At 37.9% G+C, this 17440-nt stretch overlaps 1 protein-coding gene across 5 annotated transcripts in view; it reads left to right on the top strand.

The window, feature by feature from the left end:
- The window catches only part of EPHA6 (EPH receptor A6), a 1018620-nt gene that overhangs the window by 456106 nt on the left and 545074 nt on the right, over positions 1–17440 (top strand). For all 5 annotated transcript variants that reach the window (XM_086411211.1, XM_086411193.1, XM_086411202.1 and 2 more), the window contains one exon: positions 3707–4042. In XM_086411211.1, coding sequence (XP_086267337.1) covers positions 3707–4042 — 336 coding nt within the window. The remainder of the gene's footprint in view (positions 1–3706; positions 4043–17440) is intronic.

Here is a 17440-nt window from a genome sequence, read left to right as displayed (position 1 = left end):
AATAATCACTCTTCAATTAATATGAAAAAGATATGAAAACTAGCAGAATGCTAGCTTTCCTTCAGATGCTTCTTAGAAAGTAATATTTTATAAATAAATGTTTGGGAAATGTTGGATTCAACAAAGGGAAGGAAATTGCGTTTCTTTTGTGTCAGCATCAATCTGCCAGAGGAATCGTAATTTGAGCACTGAGCTCATTTTTGGGGGTTTATCTCAAGGGACTAGAGATATTATAATGGGATGTATTTTGAGAAATATAGCTCTGTTTAAAACATTTTACATAAAGAAAAAATGAAAATGAAAAATAAAAAATGTAGCCCAGTTGACCTCTGCTACTGTGAGAGGAAGATGGGGGTTGTAAGGCCAGACGCTCTTCTGGGAAGGGACTGGACAGCACTGCCACTGCTTCTCATACGTTTACTGTTAGAGCACGGTGACTTAATGTCACTTCCATGACTATTTCACAATCTTTTTTTCCCCTGTGTAAAGGGGAAATCCAAAGTGAAGCCAAAGGAAGATTGAAACTGTTTTTAAAATAAACTAATAGATGAGATTGTAGTTTTTATTCAAGTTTGTTGCATGATGGTCTTGAAAAACAGCTAGTTGGAAATTAGGATAGTTGTCCTTTTCTTATGAGGTTGGTCTTGAGAGTGTAGTGTGGAGATTGCTTTCTTCCTGTGTGAATTACTTGTTTCCTTTGAAGAAAAAGATCAACAGAAGGAAATCCCTGAGAGTTTTCAATACAGATGTCTCCAAAAGAGTTATTGCTGCCAAGTTTTTTTCTCCCAATGTGTCACATAATCTTTGTATAATTTATAAATGATAACAAAGCAATCAGGCCACATTCATAAAAGCCCAGTGACACATAATTTAGTGGAATCTGAGGATTAGAATTAATTGTCTCTCTTTGTTCTAAGTTCTAAATCTTAGTAAATGATTCACTGTATGTCATTACAGCTTAATATTTGCATGAAATCACAGTTTAGCTGGCATAATTTAACGGCAATTAAAAAGCTATTTAATCGTCATGCAAATTGGTATGAGGGCCCTTGAGTAAGAAGGGTGTCTGCCTTTTTAATTTAAGTATCTCTAGGCGGACAGTCATATACTTGCAGACACCCATAACATAATTGATAACATTCTTCCTGATCTTGGAAATGTAAGTGAATAATAATTCATGTTTTCCATTATAAATAAGAGAAAAGAGCAACAATATGAATATGTCATCCAGTAGGAAGACACTATTATGATAATGATAATGAATCTTTATCTCCTAGGCATGAGTCTAGGTTGGAGATAAAAAAAAAAAAATATGCTTATCCCTGTGCTCTAGTTTATAATCCCTTCAGTATTTGCCTTTCTGAAAGCAGACATGTCTGTAACTCTCTGGAACATGAAATGGCATAAAGCAAGGTATACAGAAACCTTTTAGAAAAACTAACTCCCATTTCTAGGGCTGGCTTTAGGTGGTGCACATATAGGTGTCTGAGACATACCCATCAGGTTGCTGATAATAGGATCCAACAAGATGAAAAAGGGAAGCATAGCATTTCTTAATATCTCAAACCCGACACCGAATTATATGGATTTAGGAGTGATGTTATGCTTCTCTAACACTGTGGAACAGATCTTGTTACTGAGTCCTCTGTTATCTTTAAGACCACTCCCCACACTTCAGCTGCATTGCTGTTTTTGAAACACATCACTTCTGTACATAGAATCTGTCAGCTTCTTCCTTTTAAATGAAAATATATATATGTATATATACAAACTCATTCCAGTGAGCATAGCAGTATTGTGTTATCCAACCCCTTCCTGTTGCTTAAAACTCACTTCTTGCTTACTCCTTCTACATTCTAGCTACAGTGATCTTCTGTCACTTCCATGACTATTTCACAACCTTTTTTGACTGAAGAACCGTGCGTGTTCTATCTCTAAAATCCTTCCTACCCCTCTCTACATCTTCCACACCACCTGCATGAGACCTTCTCAGAAGGTTTATCAGGTTGGCCCCCTGATACTTTTTTTTAGCTCCATTCCTTTTGATTTCTGTAATTGCACTTATTATAATTTGAATTTTATTCTTCTGTTTTTGTGTGTGCATTTGTGTTTATCTAGCCATTCAGCTAAAATATCAATAGCAAGAAAGCAGAAATAACATTTATCAGATTTAGGCTGTAAGCCCAAGATCTAGCAAAATATCTGGCACAGGTGGTAGTCATGGAAAACTTATTTAATGAGTGAATGACCATGTCTTGAAATCCAAAAGAAGCCTATGTGAAAACTTGAATTTATTTCTATGCAGAGAATGCCACAGAGAATTATTTTCCTCCTTCTAAGCAAATTGCCGAATTTAAAGAACTGTTTGAATTGCTTAAGACTAACCTTTTAAAATATAGCAGTATTATTTAATGAGTCATTTATGCAATTAATTATTTTTCAAAGTATCTGTCATAGGCACAGTCTCTTACAGAAGGATTCTGTGGCATTTCACAATATAGCAAGCACACAGTGCACTGTCTGGCACGCAGTAGACCTTCAGTTAATAATTGTTCAGTGAATGATATGAAACCAAGGTTTGAAGGACTGAGATGAATATACAAGATTATTGACACAATTTTAAAGAAAAAAATGAATAGTTAAAGATATTATGTACTCTGTGCAGTGTGATCATATGGAAAAATAATGGGAAAAGAGAGCAGATGCTCATCCACCACCCATGACCAATATGGTTTATGCAGACTCTTGATGACAAATAAGAGGATCTTGAAAGTCTCTTTATAAGCTTTCAAGGATGCATTTACTTATGCTTAGTAAAGTTTATATAAATAAAATCTAGGTACCATATCTTACCTATATCCCCTTTGATCGCTTCCAAATCCACCTGCCAATGCAGGAGACACAAGAAACGTGGGGTCCATCTCTGGATCAGGAAGATCCCCTGGAGAAGGAAATGGCAACTCACTCCAGTATTCTTGCCTGGACAATTCCATGGACAGACGTGCCTGGCGGGCTAGATTCCAGAGGTTGGCAAAGAGTCAGATGCAACTGAGCACACTCACGCAGCCCTTCCAAATAATGCTTTTGTCCCGTGAAATTGACAGGACCTAAAAAAGTATTTATGCTGCCTCCAGTTTCTGTTCCTATTCCCTTCCTTCCAAACTGTGTGTCCACCCTAAATTTATGGCCATTTATTCTCAGCCTGTGAGAAAAAGATTCTTAGATTTTCAAACGAATGAGAGTTTTAGTTATACATCAAGCATAGTATGAAGACTAAAATACTGAACACAACATATTTTATATATGTATGTTATTTCTTCAAAGTTTTTAAATGAAGATGCAATTATTAAGATGTAATTTTACAAAGCCATCATGTAAGTTAAAATAATGTTGGGTTATTGTATTTTTTCAGTCAACAAATTTAAGAAGTATAATTACTGTAACTTTTGGTGATCTGTGGCTTTTGATGTTAAATACTGAAATTTATATGCCAAAAGTTAGTATACAGACCATCTTCACCCCTAAGACTCCACTCTTACTAAACTTATGCAGATATTTTTAACCATTTTTCTTTATGGCTTCCATCAGAAGAAAGAGTTCAAACTAATATAAAATACCAGCACATGTTTATTATTGACGTTTTCAAGTTAGCACTATAATTCATTGTCCTATACATGTACATTTGTTTTTTAATTGCTTTCTCTAGGGCCACCTTCAGCTCCTAGGAATGTGGTTTTTAACATCAATGAAACGGCCCTTATTTTGGAATGGAGCCCACCAAGTGACACAGGAGGGAGAAAAGACCTCACATACAGTGTAATCTGTAAGAAATGTGGCTTAGACACCAGCCAGTGTGAGGACTGTGGTGGAGGACTCCGCTTCATCCCAAGACATACTGGCCTGATCAACAATTCCGTGATAGTACTTGACTTTGTGTCTCACGTGAATTACACCTTTGAAATAGAAGCCATGAATGGAGTTTCTGAGTTGAGTTTTTCTCCCAAGCCATTCACAGCTATTACAGTGACCACGGATCAAGATGGTAAGTTCTACTGCTGTTCTCTCAAAACAGATCTATAATTCCATTTTGATGCTTAATATCCCTAGTGGACCTGTATTCACTGGGGTGCAGTTACACACTCTCTACATTATAGGGGTGATTTACTGATTGTTGTTCTTACTGTTTCCCAAGGTGCAGAAAGATATTTTTGATATTACTTACTAGTATTGCCAATTAGATACAATCCTTGTCTTTAATGGCTATGCATTATGTTTTTCATATAATCCTATGCTGATATATCTTAATAAGCAAGTTCATATAACCTATCAACAAACATCAGACATAAATAAGGTTACTAAATGAATTGAAATTCAGCTGCCCTACTTACGCAACCCTCTCTTTTCCTTGTCAAATAAGGAAATAGTAAGTATTTATACTAATTATAACTCATATCTATATTATAAAAACAGTGCAGCCAACATGCCTAACCATAATTCACTCTTAAAAGGAACAGCAAATATATCCATTAATGTATCTAAATGCTGTTGTTTAGGTGCAGTTTTGTGTAAAAAATAAGCTGTCTTTTAAAAAAAAACTCCAGTTGCTTTCAGCTAAATGGCCCCTTTTAACACTATAGATTTTTACTGCAATATAGTCAGGCATGAAGAGTCCCATGCTTTTTATAAGAGTATATTATCTTTAATCCCCCCATTATGTATTTTTTCACAAAGCATGATACCAGGAAAACTTGAGATTTAAAAACTCCCTTTGAGAAGCATTCATAAATTATGTTGTTACAGAAAGGATCGTCTTATAGCAAAAAGTATTATTTTATGTGAACACATATAGATGAGGATAATTTATACAGATAAAACTATTCTTTTACACTATATTTATTTGCTGAGTCTGCTATAACAAATGCCACAGACTAGGTGGCATAATTATAGTGGAACATCAAAACCAGGAAACTGACATTTGGAAAATCTACAGGGCTCATGTGGCTGTGAAGGAATATCAGGAGTGAGCCTTGTAGTGATAATGGTGGTAGTTACATGAAGTTAGATATATGATAAGTTGCAAAGAGTTGCACTCAGTGCATACACATGCGTGCACACACACACACACAGACACACACACACACACATGAGCCCTGTGGATTTTCCAAATGTCAGTTTCTGGTTTTGATATTGCACTATAGTTATGCAAGTAGTTACCATTGGGGGAGGCTGGGTAAAATCTATGTGGGAAGTCGCAGTACACTTTTTTTTTTCTGGTAAATTTCTACGGCTCTATCATTGTTGCAAAATAAGAAGTTGAAAGAAGAACACTGATAAACCTGTAAAAAATACAGGAAGAAAACTTCAGCATTCTAAAAATATATTTGAAATGGATTTGACTATTTTATTCAAACTAATATAAGTTCACTTTGCTGATGCTCTTCAGAAATACATCTAATAAATAAAGCAAACAAATAGTACTGTAAAATCACCATTTTCGTATTTACTATGTAATATTCCCCTTCATGTAACAAATTGTTCTACATCATAGAATTTGCTTTTTGGTTGTTCAAAATGGAATTACTGTTTTCTTTTTTTATTATTATTATTCCTGTAGTATCAACAGAATGGTTTCAGATGTGTCTTCAAGATAAAACAGATTTAGGTCTTCTGTTTTGCTCTACACTGGCACATTAATTCTAAGCCTTTTTTCTGCTACCTGATTAAAAATAACCCAATACAACTGTTCTACCTATAAGGTATAAATAATTAAGTTTGAGAATAAAAACAATCAGTTCACTTCAGTCGCTCAGTTGTGTCCGACTCTTTGCGACCCCATGAATCTCAGCACGCCAGGCCTCCCTGTCCATCACCAACTCCAGGAGTTCACTCAGACTCGTGTCCATGAGTCAGGAAGCCATCTAGCCATCTCATCCTCTGTTGTTCCCTTCTCCTCCTGCCCCCAACCACTCCCAGCATCAGAGTCCTTTCCAATGAGTCAACTCTTTCCATGAGGTGGCCAAAGTACTGGAGTTTCAGCTTTAGCATCATTCCTTCCAAAGAAATCCCAGGGCTGATTTCCTTGAGAATGGACTGGTTGGATCTCCTCGCAGTCCAAAGGACTCTCAAGAGTCTTCTCCAACACCACAGTTCAAAAGCATCAATTCTTCGGTGCTCAGCTTTCTTCACAGTCCAACTCTCACATCCATACATGACTACTGGAAAAAACATAGCCTTGACTAGAGGGACCTTTGTTGGCAAAGTAATGTCTCTGCTTTTCAATATGCTACCTAGGTTGGTCATAAATTTTCTTCCAAGGAGTAAGCGTCTTTTAATTTCATGGCTGCAGTCACCATCTGCAGTGATTTTGGAGCCCAGAAAAATAAAGTCTGACACTGTTTCCACTGTTTAGGGAAACACACTGTTTCCCCATCTATTTCCCATGAAGTGATGGGACCGGATGCCATGATCTTCATTTTCTATGTTGAGCTTTAAGCCAACTTTTTCACTCTCCACTTTCACATTCATCAGGAGACTTTTTAGTTCCTCTTCACTTTCTGCCATAAGGGTGGTGTCTTCTGCATATCTGAGGTGATTGATATTTTCCAGCAATCTTGATTTCAGCTTTTGGTTCTTCCAGCCCACCGTTTCTCATGATATACTCTGCATATAAGTTAAATAAACAGGGTGACAATATACAGCCTTGACGTACTGCTTTTCCTATTTGGAACCAGTCTGTTGTTCCATGTCTAGTTCTAACTGTTGCTTCCTGACCTGCATGTAGGTTTCTCAAGAGGCAGGTCAGGTGGTCTGGTATTCCCATCTCTTGAAGAATTTTCCACAGTTTATTGTGATCCACACAGTCAAAGGCTTTGGCATAGTCAATAAAGCAGAAATAGATGTTTTTCTGGAACTCTCTTGCTTTTTCCATGATCCAGCAGATGTTGGCAATTTGATCTCTGGTTCCTCTGCCTTTTCTAAAACCAGCTTGAACATCTGGAAGCTCACAGTTCATGTATTGCTGAAGCCTGGCTTGGAGAATTTTGAGCATTACTTTACTAGCGTGTGAGATGAGTGCAACTGTGTCGTAGTTTGAGCATTCTTCTTCATTGCCTTTCTTTGGGATTGGAATGAAAACTGACCTTTTCCAGTCCTGTGACCACTGCTGAGTTTTCCAAATTTGCTGACATATTGAGTGCAGCACTTTCACAGCATCATCTTTCAGGATTTGAAATAGCTCAACTGGAATTCCATCACCTCCACTAGCTTTGTTCTTAGTGATGCTTCCTCAGGCCCACTTGACTTCACATTCCAGGATGTCTGGCACTAGGTGAGTGATCACACCATCATGATTATCTTGGTCGTGAAGATCTTTTTTGTATAATTCTTCTGTGTGTTCTTGCCACCTCTTCTTAATATCTTCTGCTTCTGTTAGGTCCATACCTTTTCTGTCCTTTATCAAGCCCAATTTTGCATATTTTGAATATTTGAAATATTCCCTTGGTATGTCTAATTTTCTTGAAGAGATCTCTAGTCTTTCCCATTCTGTTATTTTTATCTATTTCTTTGCATTGATCACTGAGGAAGGCTTTCTTTTCTCTTCTTGCTATTCTTTGGAACTTTGCATTCAGATGCTTATATCTTTCCTTTTCTCCTTTGCTTTTTGCTTCTCTTCTTTTCACAGCTATTTGTAAGGCCTCCTCAGACAGCCATTTTGCTTTTTTGCATTTCTTTTCCATGGGGATGGTCTTGATCCCTGTCTCCTGTACAATGTCATGAACCTCCATCCATAGTTCTTCAGGCACTCTGTCAGATCTAGTCCCTTAAATCTATTTCTCACTTCCCCTGTATAATCATAAGGGATTTGATTTAGGTCACACCTGAATGGCCTAGTGGTTTTCCCTGCTTTCTTCAATTTAAGTCTGAATTTGGCAATAAGGAGCTCATGATCTGAGCAACAGTCAGCTCCTGGTCTTGTTTATGCTTACTGTATAGAGCTTCTCCATCTTTGGCTGCAAAGAACATAATCAATCTGATTTCAGTGTTGACCATCTGGTGATGTCCATGTATAGTGTCTTCTCTTGTGTTGTTGGAAGAGGGTGTTTGCTATGACCAGTGCGTTCTCTTGGCAAAACTCTATTAGCCTTTGCTCTGCTTCATTCCATATTCCAAGGCCAAATTTGCCTGTTACCCCAGGTGTTTCTTGACTTCCTACTTTTCCATTCCAGTCCCCTATAATGAAAAGGACATCTTTTTTGGATGTTAGTTCTAAAAGGTCTTGTAGGTCTTCATAGAACCATTCAGCTTCTTCAGCGTTACTGGTTGGGGCATAGACTTGGATTACTGTGATATTGCATGGTTTGCCTTGGAAATGAACAGAGATCATTCTGTCGTTTCTGAGATTGCATCCAAGTACTGCATTTCAGACTCTTTTGTTGACCATCATGGCTACTCCATTTCTTCTAAGGGATTCCTGCCCACAGTAGTAGATATAATGCTTATCTGAGTTAAACTCACACATTCCAGTCCATTTTAGTTCGCTGATTCCTCGAATGTAGACGTTCACTCTTGCCATCTCCTTTTTTTACCACTTCCAATTTGCCTTGATTCATGTACCTGACATTCCAGGTTCCTATGCAATATTGCTCTTTACAACATCAGACCTTGCTTCTATCACCAGTCACATCCACAGCTGGGTATTGTTTTTTTGCTTTGGCTCCAGCCCTTCATTCTTTCTGGAGTTATTTCTCCACTGATCTCCAGTAGCATATTGGGCACCTACTGACCTGGGGAGTTTCTCTTTCAGTATCCTATCATTTTGCCTTTTCATACTGTTCATGGGGTTCTCAAGGCAAGAATACTGAAGTGGTTTGCCATTCCCTTCTCCAGTGGACCACATTTCTGTCAGATCTCTCCACCACGACCTGCCTGTCTTGGGTGGCCCCACAGGGCATGGCTTAGTTTCACTGAGTTAGACAAGACTGTGGTCCTAGTGTGGTTAGACTGACTAGTTTTCTGTGAGTATGGTTTCAGTGTGTCTGCCCTCTGATGCCCTCTTGCAATACCTACCACCTTACTTGGCTTTCTCTTACTTTGGACATGGGGAATCTCTTCACGGCTGCTCCAGCAAAGCACAGCTTCTGCTCTTTACCTTGGACGAGGGTTATCTCCTCACCACCCCCCACTCCTGACCTTGAACATGGAATAGCTCCTCTAGGCCCTCCTGTGCCCGCGCAACCACAGCTCCTTGGAGGTGGTGTTGCTCCTCCTGGCCGCTGCCCTTGGCCTCGGGCATGGGGTAGCTCCTGTCAGCCGTTCCTGTGCTATCGCAGCCTGGCACTCTCAGCTGCTGCCTCTGACCTTGGATGTGGGGTAACTCCTCTTGGCTGCCGCCCCTCGGGCATGGGTCCTCCAGGCTTCTGCCCCTGGCCTCGGACATGGGGTATCTCCTCTGGGAACAATATATCACTTTAAATCAAATATGTTTGTAAATATCTTTATATAATTTCATACATTATACATACATATAATAGTCTTTTGTTCTAGTATTAGAAGAGAGTTCATATTGACTATTTTTCTAATGTAGCAGAAGGCAGGGTAAAAACTATTTCTCACTTTGAAAATGAAAGAATTCATTAAAACTGTATTGCTATAAGGACAGAAATTATATTAGTCATGGAACAAGATGTAGTATCCATATATTGAAACTAAACTTTCTGGAAGAGGATTATCTTTGAGAAGACTATTCAGAAACATTTATTATTCATTTACTTCTACTTTGTTTTAGATATAAGTTTTAATGAAAAATCAAAATATATTTAAATTTTGTTTGAAAAGTACATCAAGTTCCACATATATATTTTATAAAATATTATTGCCAGTTTTATTTGTATGAACCACTATATCAATGTCATAATTTTAAGAGACAAAAAGAAGGTCTTCTTTTCTTGTGTCTGAAATTCTGATGTTAGAAAACCACATCTTTAAAAATGCAAATACTCTAGTCAGGGGTAACATTATGAAATAATTCAGTCTGTGCTGTATCAGTTAAATCTTTTCATATCAGAAAGGGTCAGATCCTAGTGCTGGAATGAAAAAGGAGCTTATAGAAACTGAGATGTCCCACAACCAAACTTGAGCTGTCATCATTGTGTGCCAGCCTTGATAAGACAACAATGTTACTAATCCTAATAGAGGGAGGGACTTCCCATCATTCTACTTGGGTATCTTTGGAAATTTTCTTTGAAGCGACTCAAGAGGTGCTGTACAAAGTTACAGGATGGCACATTACAATTTTATTGGACTGAGGAGACCACAGTAAATTCTTTGTCTCATTACTCATAAGTTACATATTATTGTTTTCACACCATAGAAAAATGATAGAGCTATTCAAAGCCTTTAACTTATTCAGTATATGTACAGTGGTGAGAAAGCTCTTATGAATTCCGTGAGAGGTAGATAATAAATAATTTGACAAATGCATAATTAGTACTGTGATAAACCCCACCAAGGAGAACATCAGGTTCTCTGAAAGCATGTATTATTCAGGTCTGGAGGATAAGGTCTGGTCTTTCTGAGGAAACAGTGTTAAATTATGTTCTGAAAGATGAATGGGATGTGCATAAGCCAGATGAAGCCAGGAGAAGGGAAAGAATACTGAGTAGAAGGAACCAAGTGAAGATCGAGCAGTTGAGGAATTAAGCCCTGAGGGCTAATATACCCAAGAAGGTTGAAGACGTTGGTATATTGCAGAAGTACAGTAGGACCTGTGGATGGAATGAACGGTTAACTTAAGATTTGGAGAAATAGGTTGGAGTCTACAAAATAGCCAAGACAACTTAGGAGAACAGCCATTTAGCAGAAGTGACTAATGCATCATCAGGGCCACAGGTTGGGTAAAAGAAAATCAACAGAATAATAATGCTGTACTTGAGCTGACTTAGTACAATTAGGAAATAAATTGAAACAGACTGAAAAATATAGACAGTTGCATTAATTATGTTTTTACTACTCTATGTGTGCAGTGTAGAACATGAGGATAAAGAGGAAATTTGCATCAAATGGCCTTTTCTTTCATGTAGTTAATTGTTCTTAGTCTCTCAATCATTGTCCAACTCTTTGTGACCCCATGGACAGTAACCTGCCAGGCTCCTCTGTCCATGGAATTCTCCAGGCAAGAATACTGGAATGGGTTGCCATTTCCTCCTCCAGAGGATCTTCCCAACCCAGGGATCAAACCTGCATCTTCTGTGTCTCCTGCATTGCAGGCAGATTCTTCACCTGCTGAGCCATCAGGGAAGCCCGTAGTTAAATACACACACACACACACACACACACACACACATTCTCATACTTAAGAAATATTAAGTAAACCACATTAAACAACCTTTGCTTAATTGTTTACTGTTTACAATTAAAGAAATTTAAAAAAAATTTTTTTCCCAAATCACTTAGAACTACTTTAGCTGTAGTTAGGAGAAACGTTCCTTGATTATACTGATTCTAGTTGGATAAATAAGATTATAGATTTAAAGCTATGACTCTCATAATTAGAAATCTTAGCAATAAACCTTAATTAACTGACTTCTACAATCCCTAAAAGCTATATTTGCAACCTTCTATTTTCATAGTCTATTTAAATGGTCCTTAAAGGCGGTTCATTTAGAGAGCAAAACAAGAAAGCAACACCTAGAAAACATTTGACTTTAATCTTCAGTGCATGATAGAAAAACAAAGATGTGTGATTTAGTAAAAGGAATTATTCAGGTCATAGACAGTAAAGGAAAATGTTAATCATGTATAGTCAGCCTGAAACAAATTGTGTTTGTAGATATCCTGACATGTGCAAAAACCTTAAGGGATCATGTTCAAGGTAAAAGACATGTATGACAAAACCAATACAATATTGTAAAGTAATTAGCCTCCAATTAAAGTGAAAGATGTGCTAAATTACAAACCAATTCTGCTGATATTTGCTAAAGGGTCTTTAAAGCATTTATTGTCAGAAGCAATTTTTCCAATCATCTGACTTCTTAAAATGTATATTCAACCCTCCTATCTCTGCCATTGGGCGACTATTCTATATAGGTCTTGCTTTAGGCTTAATTTTGTTTGAAGATTCATATATGTGCTCAGGCAGGAATAATTAATTGAACTGACTTTGAAAATAAATTTAATCAGCATAAGTCTCCATTTTTTATAAACTTGAGATGTCTGTTTGATTTACAGTTCACTGCATTCTGAAAATATAATCTATTCCAAATAGCAACCTTTTGCACATTGCTAGAGTAGGTAATTAGGGACATTGAAAACATCATTCATCTTTATATCTGTATTTTAATTTATTTATGTCTGAATATTCCTCCTAATCCTCACTATGTTTTCAAAATTCTTGACAGTGAATATTTTTTTCTAAACTCTGTGCTGCTGCTACTGCTAAGTCGCTTGAGTCTTGTCCGACTCTGTGCAACCCCATAGACAGCAGCCCACCAAGCTCCTCTGTTGCTGCGATTCTCCAGGCAAGAATACTGGAGTGGGTTGCCATTTCCTTCTCCAATGCATGCATGCACGCTAAGTCACTTCATTTGTGTCTGGCTCTGTGTGACCCTACAGACAGCAGCCCACCAGGCTGCTCTGTACACGGGATTATCTAGGCAAGAATACTGCACTAGGTTGTTATTTCCTTCTCCAAAACTCTATGCAAGTTTATTCAAAACAAAAGAAATCAATATAAAAGTTTTATATGCTGTGATCACTGACCTAGAGCCAGACATCCTGGAATGTGAAGTCAAGTGGGCCTTAGAAAGCATCACTATGAACAAAGCTAGTGGAGGTGATGGAATTCCAGTTGAGCTATTTCAAATCCTGAAAGATGATGCTGTGAAAGTGCTGCACTCAATATGCCAGCAAATTTGGAAAACTCAGCAGTGGTCACAGGACTGGAAAAGGTCAATTTTCATTCCAATCCCAAAGAAAGGCAATGCCAAAGAATGCTCAAACTACCACACAATTGCACCCATCTCACACGCTAGTAAAGTAATGCTCAAAATTCTCCAAGCCAGGCTTCAGCAATATGTGAACCGTGAACTTCCTGATGTTCAAGCTGGTTTTACAAAAGGCAGAGGAACCAGAGATCAAATTGCCAACATCTGCTGGATCATGGAAAAAGCAAGAGAGTTCCAGAAAAACATCTATTTCTGCTTTATTGACTATGCCAAACCCTTTGACTGTATGGATCACAATAAACTGTGGAAAATTCTGAAAAAGATGGGAATACCAGACCACCTGACCTGCCTCTTGAGAAATTTGTATGCAGGTCAGGAAGCAACAGTTAGGACTGGACATGGAACAACAGACTGGTTCCAAATAGGAAAAGGAGTACATCAAGGCTGTATATTGTCACCCTGCTTATTTAACTTATATGCAGAGTACATCATGAGAAACGCTGGACTGGGAGAAGCACAAGCTGGAATCAAGATTGCCGGGAGAAATATCACCTCAGATATGCAGATGACACCACCCTTATGGCAGAAAGTGAAGAGGAACTCAAAAGCCTCTTGATGAATGTGAAAGCGGAGAGTGAAAAAGTTGGCTTAAAGATCAACATAGAAAACGAAGATCATGGCATCCGGTCCCACCGCTTCATGGGAAATAGATGGAGAAACAGTGGAAACAGTGTCAGACTTTATTTTTTGGGGCTCCAAAATCACTGCAGATGGTGACTGCAGCCATGAAATTAAAAGACGCTTACTCCTTGGAAGGAAAGTTATGACCAACCTAGATAGCATATTCAAAAGCAGAGACATTACTTTGTCAACAAAGGTCTGTCTAGTCAAGGCTATGGTTTTTCCAGTAGTCATGTATGGATGTGAGAGTTGGACTGTGAAGAAAGCTGAGTGCCGAAGAATTGATGCTTTGGAACTGAGGTGTTGGAGAAGACTCTTGAGAGTCCCTTGGACTGCAAGGAGATCCAACCAGTCCTTTCTGAAGGAGATCAGTCCTGGGATTTCTTTGGAAGGAATGATGCTAAAGCTGAAACTCCACTACTTTGGCCACCTCATGCGAAGAGTTGATTCATTGGAAAAGCCTCCGATGCTGGGAGGGATTGCAGGCAGGAGGAGAAGGGGACGACAGAGGATGAGATGGCTGGATGGCATCACTGACTCGATGGACGTGAGTCTGAGTGAACTCCAGGAGTTGGTGATGGACAGGGAGGCCTGGTGTGCTGCAATTCATGGGGTCGCAAAGAGTTGGACACGACTGAGGGACTGAACTGAACTGAAAGATACACTGAATATAAGATAGTGGCATAAGTTAAAAAATAATAAAATCAATAACTATAATTTAACCTGAGTAATACTATCATATTATATTTTTCATATTTCTTAAACTGAAAAAAATCACATATTCAAAAGCCACAGACACTTTATATTGACGGATAAAATTTTCCTATTTCTTAAGAAAAGTATTCTTCTTCTGAGAAGTATTCTAAGTATTTTATGCACGGAAGGTAATTGAAATGTCGGCCTAGCTAAACATAACTAAGTAACTTTATGGTCCAGCCAAATATTGAAATTGAGGAATCCAAGTAATTGTAAACTTTGTGTTTAGTCCTGGGAAACATCCAATTGCTCTCAAGTCTAGTGTCTTTTTGGCATTCATCTTTTGAGAAAATGAATGGTATAGAAAAGGCTCTTAGACCTTAGCAATGAGTTTCTTGAAGTTGTTAAGTGGCTCAGCTTTCAGTCAGCAAGTTTAGAAAACGAACTGCTTCCAGTCATTTGTGAATAGTAGCACATATGCATCTCTCTCACTGGATCATAATCATATTTTATATATCATAGTTTGACCAATATATAAGCATCTTGAGAACGAGTATGATGTGTTATTTGCCTAAGTCTATGTTCAATCTCAGGAGAAGGCAATGGCACCCCACTCCAGTACTCTTGCCTGGAAAATCCCATGGACAGAGGAGCCTGGTAGGCTGCAGTCCATGGGGTTGCTAAGAGTCAGACCCGAATGAGCGACTTCACTTTCACTTTTCACTTTCATGCATTGGAGGAGGAAATGGCAACCCATTCCAGTGTTCTTGCCTGGAGAATCCCAGGGATGGCGGGGCCTGGTGGGCTGCCGTCTATGGGGTCGCACAGAGTCGAACACAACTGAAGCGACTTAGCAGCAGTGTCAGCAGCATGCTCAATCTCTGAGCTTCCCTAGTAGGTCAGATGGTAAAATGTCTGCCTGCAATGCAGGAGACTTGGGTTTGATCTCTGGGTCAGGGTAGATCCCCTGGAGAAGGGAATGGCAACCCACTCCAGCATTCTTGCCTGGAAAATTCCATGAACACAGAACCCTGTGGGCTACAGTTCATAGGGTCGCAAAGAGTTAGACACGACTGAGCGACTAACACACACTTTCATCCTTGATCTACAATTCTTATAACCTAATAAATCTCAGTTAACTGCGTTAACAGAAATTGGAGATCGTTTCAGTTAATTATTTCATTCACTCAAAAATATTTCTTGAATACTTACTATCTGCCAGAAACAATTCAGTATGCTAAAGATATAGCAATAAAGGAACAATGCAAACTGCTAACAGTGTCCCTTTGTTCAGAACATATTTTTGTGTCAAGTCGTGATATGTCCCATGAAGAAAAACTAAACAGACTAAGAGATCTGGAGGTGATGGGAGAGGGACATTTTACATAGGGAAACCAAAAACACCTCTCTTGATATTGTAATACTCCAGCAGATCATGAGTTTAAGGAGAAAGCCTGAATATAAAATAATATTCCAGGCAGTGTGAAACAAAAGGGCAAAGCCTTAAATTTAACCAGGAATTTGCCTCAAAAGCTACTAGAAAGTATTATTAGACATGTATTCATTAGTGCATATTGAATTTCTTGCTTACTAAGTCTTCTGCTGCTGTTCTTAGAATTTTTAACAAAAAGTTTTTATCGACACTAAACCATCCTTTAATAGCAATAATGGGGGTTTTTGGTGATTGTACATTGCTAGAGAAATATGCTTAATCCTAAACTTGATTTTATGCAGTTGACTTTTAGAGTCATCAAGTTTCTCTAAGAAATTCTTATTTGTGCAGTTTTTCAGAAAGGTGACTAGATGTTTTCTTTAGCATAAAATAATAAGATCTTATTGCTATGTTGATACCGCTCATACCAAATTAACAATTTAATGGCATTTCTCCGTATAAATTGAAAAATAGTAATAGAACTTTTTAAGTAAAATATTTTAAATCCTATAAAAAATAAACCTGATCAGCAGTGAAAATAAGTGCAATCTGACCACATTTTGCATAATCTATGACTGTCATGTGATGTAAGGCTCTACTTTATGGTAGAGCAAATATCCCACACATTGTTTGCTCATTTTCAATGCAATTCTTTGTTTTAAAAAGGGATGCCAATTTAACTCCATTAACTTAACTGCCTGCATAACAGATTGACTGATTTGGATAACTGGATTATTGATTCAAATGTAGTTACTCTTAAAAAATAGGTTTTCGTTTGGGGGAAGGGATATTTTCTAAAAGTCCTTTTTATTTCAAAGTAAATATTAATAAATATTTTTTTAAAATAATGTGTAAAAGTGAAACTAAAAGACTTTCAAGTTTGATAGATTATTCTGATAAATTAGTTAAAATGTGAAGTGTCTAATATTTAATAAATAGTTTGTAAAGATTGAAAACTAATTGCTGACCTTTTAATCACACTGAAATTCCATATAATGTGTTTAAGTAGTTTTTTTTTCTTCCATGTATTCCTCAGCACTTTTCTATTTGGTTTGGATTCTAAAACAGTCAGTTCCAGCTACATAATTTGTGATGCCCAGTGAAAAATGAAACTGCAGGACCCTTTGTTCAAAAAGCAGGAAAAAAAAAAGGGCCATTAAAGGTACTAAAATATAAAGCTTTTTCCTTCTGCAATTTCTCTCTCTCTCTCAACTTGTCATGGTACTTTTTTATTTGCCATTTAATGTCCAAGTAAAGAAAAAGTAAATTTCAAATTACTAGCGTAAACTTTACCATTCATCTTTATATTGCTCAATGCTACTTTTAAATGTAAAGATAAGAGCATCTAACTCATGTGAAGTCAGAGTACAGCACAGTTTTTTTCCTAAAGTCCTGCACCACTTGGTATCTCCAGTCCCCAACGGTATCTCAAGCAGACCAGGACAGACAAATATAAGACAGACTCAAAACCTTGGAAAGAATTAGGAAGGGTGTCCCCAGGCACTGATCCAGTCCAGAGACCTTCCCTCTGCACAGGGATAGTTGTAGGGAGATTGATGACACCTCCAGATTCCCAGGGCTTCCCAACCCAGAGTGCAAGGGAGAACTCTAAAGGTCTTTAAATCTCCTTGCCAGAAACTGTTGGCTGCCTACATGGGATGAATGAGAAAGCCAGAGTGTCAAGCTCCCA

This window comes from Bos grunniens, chromosome 1 (assembly GCF_055505025.1).
Source record: "Bos grunniens cultivar Pamir isolate PY7600 chromosome 1, Bosgru_T2T1.0, whole genome shotgun sequence".
Classification (NCBI taxonomy): domain Eukaryota; kingdom Metazoa; phylum Chordata; class Mammalia; order Artiodactyla; family Bovidae; genus Bos; species Bos grunniens.
This window is presented reverse-complemented; position numbering and strand designations above follow the sequence as displayed.